The 7786-nt window shown below is 41.3% G+C and overlaps 1 protein-coding gene across 1 annotated transcript in view; it reads right to left on the bottom strand.

The window, feature by feature from the left end:
* Positions 1–3498: 3498 nt before the first annotated feature.
* The window catches only part of PRKAA1 (protein kinase, AMP-activated, alpha 1 catalytic subunit), a 21047-nt gene continuing 16759 nt past the window's right edge, over positions 3499–7786 (bottom strand). The window contains exons 7-9 of the mRNA XM_010008748.1: positions 6016–6502; positions 5504–5630; positions 3499–3743 (exon numbers count right to left, since the gene is read on the bottom strand). Coding sequence (XP_010007050.1) covers positions 3499–3743; positions 5504–5630; positions 6016–6502 — 859 coding nt within the window. The remainder of the gene's footprint in view (positions 3744–5503; positions 5631–6015; positions 6503–7786) is intronic.

The following is a 7786-nucleotide window of genomic DNA, read 5'->3' as shown; positions in this document are numbered from 1 at the left end:
CGGCAGCGCCGCTCCCGGCGCCGGGAGCAGCGGCCTCGCGGGGCGCGCCGGGAGCTGCAGTTCCAGCGGGAAGGGCTCCCGCCAGCGGGGCGTCTCGTAGCTCAGTCCGGCGGAGCCGCTCCCAGCGGGAAACAGAAGGACCAAGGATGGGAACGGTTGGGGTTTTGTGTTGGTTTGGCTTTGGGGTTGTTTTGGTGTTGTTTTTTTTCCTAAAAGGGAGAAAAATGTAAGAGGCAGGGGCAAACAGCACCCACGGTGCATGCAGAGCAGAGCGGAAGACAGGAGGCCAATCGCCACAGGGCCCGGCCGCAAGGAACTTTTGCACCGTGTGTTGAGTGTCCCTCCCACCTCTTTTTCCCAGAGGAGAGTTTGTGGGATCTAAGGCCCGGTGGTCAGCAAGGGGCCCCTTGCCCACCCTGCACAGCTGGGAATCCTGCACAGCTGGGAATCCTGCAGTCTTGGTGCTGCTTATTCTGAAGTCGTTCACTCCTGTTGTTTTTTAAAACAAGTGTCAACAGTCTGTGTCCGTTAATTTTTAACACATATGTAACACCCAAAGACAGCAAGCACACAGTGTCAAACAAGGCTGATCAGTATTTCATGTTTACTTAGTTTTAAGTTTTGAAAGTTCAAAAAGTTACACAGTTATAAACAAGCATTTTTGCCATTCAGCTTTGTCAAAAGAAATAAACATAGGAAGTAGGCACATAGTTGTGAAAGAACAGGACTTTGTATCTTACAATGATAATCAACTGCTAAAATAATTTTTTTTCCAAGTTTGTATTAAACATTCATACCAAGACAAACATGAAAGTTGGTTTGTTTTTTTTAATATTGCACCACCAAGATGAATTTTTATCCATTACCAAGTGAGTATATATATTGCACATGGACACATCAGATTCATCCATGTTTTTGAAAAAAATAAAAATACAAAGGCAAGATAATGTACTCCAACGGGAGCAAGCTTGGGAATACAGAGTAACATACTTGACCAATTTGTGTATTTGCACAAGCTGCCTCCTTTACATCCCCGACAGCTCGCTTAGTGAACTTTTTACTGCCTACTGGCAGATACTAGTATGATGCTAAAAAAGGGTCTGCAAAATCAGTAGGAACAAGTGAAGAAAGACATTTAAACAGCAAAATCTACAAAGCATAGGAAAGTCACACAACAGACAACTGTTCTGGGTTCAACTAGGTTGTCAGTCCCCCTTTCTCCCTTCCCCAACCCCTATAAAAGTCTCAGTTCAATCAGAAAACTTCTGGCCATCAAAACTGATTTATCATACCAATAAAATTTACTTTATTTAAAACTACACATAAAGTACATTTCTGCCAGAAACTTACATTAACCTCCAGATATCAAGACAAAGTAAAAACCATGGTTGCCTTAATGCACAAAAGGGCCAAAATAGTATATAAAAATTAAAAGCTATTCACACCCTGGCACCTTGCATTTGTGGTCAGCATTGCAAGTTTGCAATCCAGAAGCAGATACCATTTATAGATACTTAGTTGAACATATGCAAGAGTGATCCCAAACCAATTTCAGATGAGGAATTACTACAATTAAAAAAAACTGTGCGTTTGCTCTATTTGTCCAAGTGCAGTATTTAACAAATTCAAAATGAAAGGGTAGCAAAAATGAATACACTGGTTTATTCAGTACATCCGAACCAATTATTACAAGACTAAAGACAGGACTGAAAAGTATGGTATGCAGCTGGCCCCTCATGTTGACATCTCAATCCTGGGAGTTCAACCCCAAAGCTTTATCTCTGGAAAATCTTCCACTTTGAGATAAAGGAAATCAACCTCCCATACAGGGACCATGTGTGACACTTAAGGATAAAGAACTGAAGTTGTAACTTGTACCTACATACGAGACAGATCACACCACTGCCCAATTCAGAATGCAGTTACAGCAGTTCCAGGGCTTAAAGCAGCTTTATGTTTCTTCAGATTCTGTGCATGTTTGTAACAGATGAATTCTGGACTGAAGCCAGTTGGCCTTGATTAAACAGTTCTGTTATCTGCAGCTAGCAGTTTTCTGTGGATGAAATCTCGGTCACTGGCAAAAATCCCCATACATTTTTAGAGTCCAGGTTTCACTGTTCATAGTAATGCCTTGATTTCCAGCCTCTCCCTGGGAGAGGAACCATTGAAACCAATTAGGTCATGAATATTACATTGAAGAGAACATTGATTCTTGAATGCAAAACTAAATATTTTATGACATACAGTTTACTGTTTATGTCTATTAGTACTAGATAAAATGGAACTGTGGCTAATTATATGCAATTTACAGGAGACTAAATATTTTTGTGCAAGTACTAGCTATTATTTTAAGATATAACGTTCAATTTTCTTCCTGAAACATCACAAAACCCATAAATTCAGAAGGATCTGTTACTGGTAATTGCAATCTACTGTTGAACGTTTTTTTAATATTAGCACTCGAATTCTCATGATCAGTTTTCAAAGCTCAGCTGAGAAGCTAGACTATCTAACTTCGCAATTAAAGAGCAAAGTTCGCTAAAAAGGTAGCCCGGGAAAACCTAAACTACGTATGTAGTTCCAACTGCAAGTGAATTCCATATAGCATATGCCAAGTTAACATGTGATAAACATCTGTATAAACTATTATTTTAAAAACCTGTCAATTTTACCATCTGGAATAGCGTGCAAAAGCCCTTAGGCTGTGCTCTTAACTACATGCACGTGTCAAAAGAAAAGGATGGTAGCAGTGGGGCGCTTCTGTGCTGCTACCACACTAAGATACATACGCACAACTCAGGAGCTCAGGAGCTCTCTTTCAGAGAGCAGCCCAGAGCATGCCCAGTCTTCTCAGTATTAAGTCTCCTGCCATTGTCATGGACTCAATTGCTCTACTCACAGCCCACAGAATTTCACCCTCAGTGCGTTATGGAGCACCTACATGTGTTTCCAAGTGATTGGATTTGCATGCTTTTAATCAAATGTGTAACTTGTTAAAAGCAGTGCATGGTAACAGATTTCCTGTCAAATAAGGGGGAAGAAACTGCAGTTTTAACACATTACTGCTAGAAGATGCTGATAGTTCTGACCCACTGAGGCACAACTGTAGATTGTGACCAACAAGTCATATTTAGGTCACTGAACCAATAAGTGTACATTTACTTACACTGCATTAGATCTACGTATTACCAGTGAAGAAACCAAGAAGGTCCATCTAACTTAAATGTTATATGCAGCCTAATGTACACTCAATGTAAAATGTTATGAACACTGCCCCTGTACCTGTATTACGCTATTGGACAGCAGACAATCAGAATTCACTCCAGCTTCAAAATAATACACATTAACTGCCCATAATCATTTCAATCCCTGTGCAAATTGCATTCTGTGGCTAGCTTTTACAGCGCCTTAGTTAATTCAACTTGATTATAACTGGAAGCATCTGACTATGATTTAGGCATGCTTATTGCTGTAAAAGAAATAAGCCCATCTTCAGAATTATTGTGCAAGAATCTTAATAAGATTTGCACACATCTCAAAAAATTCAATTGTATGACTCCCTGGTCTTGGAGTTAAGTCAGCTGTAGAGGAATCAAGCGAGGAGCTCACTGATGAGGTAAGCGACGTATCTGCAGACTTTCCTTGCGCATCAGCATCCGAATCTTTTTGACAGGATCTATAGTTGCTCACAGAACCTGACCTCTGTGGAGTTGCAGTCCCAGACTTTGCTTCAGTAATTTCATCTGGGGGGCATGTGGAGAGAGGAGGAAAATTACTTCTCAGTATCAAATCAGTTATAGGAACAGCAAACGTCTTCCCTTTCTCACACTTCGTGTTTTTTAAATGCTCATACATAAACAGCTTTTGCAAATTGTATATAATTGATACTAAATAAAAGCTTATACATCTAGTAACACAGAGGCACATGTCCTAATGCAAACTATTCCTGTCCTCTGAACTGTGGAACCATTTAGATCTAGTTCAGACTAGCACTGGCTGTATTTTCATAAACTAATTTCAGCAGCTATTATTTCACAGAATCACAGAATCATCAGGGTTGGAAAAAATCTCTAAGTTCACTGAGTCCAGCTGTCCATCCACAAGGAGAGAAAAACCCCTACAAACACAAAACCAAAAAAAACCACAAAACACCCACCAAGCACACCAGAGCACTTCTGAAGCCATGTCTACATGTGTTTTTATGTTTTTATCCTGAGATGGTGACTCCACTACCTCCCTGAGCAGCCTGTTCCAGTGCCCAACCTTTCTTGATAAAAAATTTCTCACTAATATCAAGTTAAACCTCCCTGGCACAACTTAGGGCAATCTCCATTCTCATGTTCAAGATAGTTTACTTATAAAACATTAACAGGATAGCATCTTAAAGTTAGTCAAATAACAGTCTGAACCATTTTACAGATGCTTTTTGCTTATTTTTGTTCTCTTTATATTTGGTTATACTTGTGTTTTTATTATAGTTCATTGATAAATTAATTGCAAGCACCTACACTGATTTATCTTTCACTTTTGGAAATTTACTACTTAGATGGAAGCATTTCCTCCTCATACTGAAGGTAACGTTCTGCTAAAGTATCTATTCATACTTGAAATACTTAACATTAGTCTGACTGGCACCTGCACTAGAAAAGTAATTTCCAGTAGAAATCAGTAAACACATGAAAAACTGCTTTTTCACATCAAAGGTAATTCATACTACAGTCTGGTAAAAGGAAAGGTTAGCTGTGGCAGAGGGAAAGGAAAAGCAAATCAGCTTCATTATTGGAAAAGAGATGGCAAATCCATGTCCATGGATTGTGTTTCCTCAAGAGCTGAATCCAGGGCAACAGGCTCTCCTCTGCCTGCTGCATGGCTTTGAGAGTCATCTCCACTCCAACAGTGAGGGCATTTGTCCTGTATTGCAGTAGGTCACTACAGAAACTGCCTAGTTCCCTGTATCAAGTATCACTTAATTTAAGCACCTGTATTGACAGAAAAAATGTGGCAAAAACTGCACTACCAAGTCAGATCACATTAAACTGTCATGAAACACAGCCCCTACCCACCCTGTAATCCAGCCACACTCTTGTAAATCCTTTTTTCATGCCACGTTTTCTCCCCTAGGTACATCACCTACACCTTTGGCTGTAAGTAGTACTGGTTTAGTGTACTGTGTCTATAAACAAGAATTGTAGCCAGTCTCTATTACGTCCTCCATCCATTTTCAGGGAGGTATCCAACTGGGACTTGTATGCTATGTTACTGTCACTCTACAAAATACATCTGTCTACAGGTTAGACCAACTGCTTTCAAGACGTTATTTAAGGGATGAAGCAGGTAATGTCTGATCACAGGAACACTAGATCAAGTAATGAAGAAATACTAACACAGATCTGGACTGGCTTAAACTAATAAAGGACAACACTTCTAAATAAGTAAATTAAGACATGTTTGTGTTTAGAATTTTTTCCCATACAACTTCATTAACCTGTGCAAGTCCACATACCATCAATGCTACGGAAGTCCAGTAAGTACGTCCTGCTGTCCACCTGATACAACTGCAAACTCATTTTGGAATATGCACTTGTTACTGGATTCTTCCTTCGAACACGTAGATAGTATGGATTTACAACCTAGCACAAAAGAGATTTGAATTATTTACCAGAATTGCTTGAGAAAAAAATCCATATTGCTTTTGTCACTTCAACTCACTGGTATTTCAGGCTTTCCTGTTGTTTTTTTTACCTGTTGGGGTTTAAGGGCAGGGGGCAAGGGGGTTGGTTTAGCCAACTGAAAAACATTCCTACAGCCCAAGAGAAAAGTTAGATAACTTAGCAAGACTTTGTTTCCTGTCATCATGAACAGCCTCCCTTGAAACCCTTCCTGCGCAGCAAGCACAAGCAGTCAGCACAGCTCATGAGATTATTTTCCAGCAGAGAAGAACATCGTTTCAGACTTCTAGCCTATGTAACTACACAAATTTACTGTGTGTGTTGTAAAGATCCTTTATTATTTTACCTTCCACTCATAATCCAGTTGTTTAATTGCTCGACAGACTTCAGCCATGATATCATTTGGTCGACTCTGACTCCGTATTCCCAAGTGCCACTTAGCTCTTCTTACACCCTGATGTTTTGACTTCTGTGGATTCAGCTCATCAAGAGTATGGCGAGGACGTGGTGCTTCAGCGACCAAGAATGGCACTCTTTCAGGGTGAGGCCGAGACAGGTGGTGATCATCCAGGAAAGAATCTGGTGGGCTTGTAGCCAAATAGAAGTCCTTGGCCTCATTCATTATTCTTCTGTTATCTATAATAAGGTGATAAGCAACCGCTAAAGGGTCCTGATGATTTCGGCTGTACAGACAACTTAGCACTTCCTCTTCAGTGCATTCAAACTTTTCACAGACTTCTTTTAAGGCTTCATCATCAATCATGGTAGAGCTATATGATGGATCTTCAGGAAACAAGTATTTGGGAAGATCCTGCTTAAACCATTCATGTTCCCTAGATTCAAAAATAAACAAAGTCTGACTATATATGTGTGAAGCAAACATTTTTAGTATTAAATCCTTTTAAAAATAAAACTATTTTAGTCTGTACAAAAATAATTACAGTTTTCAGCCCAAGTCCCCTTCTATGCAGCTTAGATAATAAGGCAGTACATAACGATAAGTAATCCCTCCTTCACAAGATTTTGCAAGACATTTTGCAGGGAACTAGAAAAAATGCTCTTAAGTGTTTCAACTTCCTGAGCTCCAAAAAACTCTTTGTATATTACATCAACCAGCTTTTTGTATAAATGGTGCATTTTTTACTGCCACTATATTGGTTTTGAGGTATTTTCAACTGAAATTCTTACACTACCCAGTTATGTTGTCCCTCCCCTAGTACACCCTTAACAATACATACTATAATTAAGAAATGCTGATGCTGAATAATGAGAGAGTAGTTTGGGTTGGAAGACACCTTAAAGATCATCTAGTTATAACCACCCTGTCATGGGCAGGGACATCTCCCACCAGACCAGGTTGCTTAAACTTCTGTCCCATCTGGCCTTGAACACTTCCAGGGAGATGGCATCCTTAAGTCTCCAAAGCTCTGTGTCACCATGTAAATGTCCCTCCAGGTGTATTCGTTAGTGCCACAGACAGTTCAAGTCCTACCCATGCTCATTTGGATGCCCCTTCCCATGGGTAACTTCAAGGCCTGGAGGCATCTGGGGTGCAGAGCACCTAATGAGAGGCAGTAGGACCTGACTTTCTCTCTGGGGAAGCAGCAGCTCGTGGTTCTTGGTTACTGCTGCATGGGAGAGGACAGAGATGTCAGAACTAGGCCATCCATGGCCACCTGCTTTCCCTCTCTCCCAAGAAGAGATCTCCATCACAGACCAGCTGCCGGCAGAGAAGTGGAGAGCAGGAAGAAGGGCTAGCATTAAGAAGAGCTGAGGGCCTGCTGATGCCATCTTTGGAAGACCCATAACCTCCTGAGGTTTGAGCAACATCTGGCACAGGCTGTAGGGACACTAAGCCCCTGCATTTGATCAAGTGCTCTCCCAAGGAGCACCAAAGAAGTGCTCAGAAGGACGGCACAGCCACATCTCCCCCCACGTCCTGCTGGGCCACAGTGCACCTAGGAAGAGCAGGATGCAGTCTCTGGGGCAACAGGGGAGTCCCTTTGCAGGCACTGGCCCTGCTGGTCCTGGTCAGGCACACACAGACTTGGGAGACAAGAAATGTCGGGGGGCAGTCCTGGGCAGGAGGCCATGCTGGAGCCACGGCCACAGCAGCA

Source organism: Chaetura pelagica, unplaced genomic scaffold (assembly GCF_000747805.2).
Source record: "Chaetura pelagica isolate M959 unplaced genomic scaffold, ChaPel_1.0 scaffold31, whole genome shotgun sequence".
Lineage (NCBI taxonomy): Eukaryota > Metazoa > Chordata > Aves > Apodiformes > Apodidae > Chaetura > Chaetura pelagica.
The sequence above is the reverse complement of the archived record's forward strand: the minus strand, read 5'-3'. Positions and strand labels throughout refer to the sequence as shown.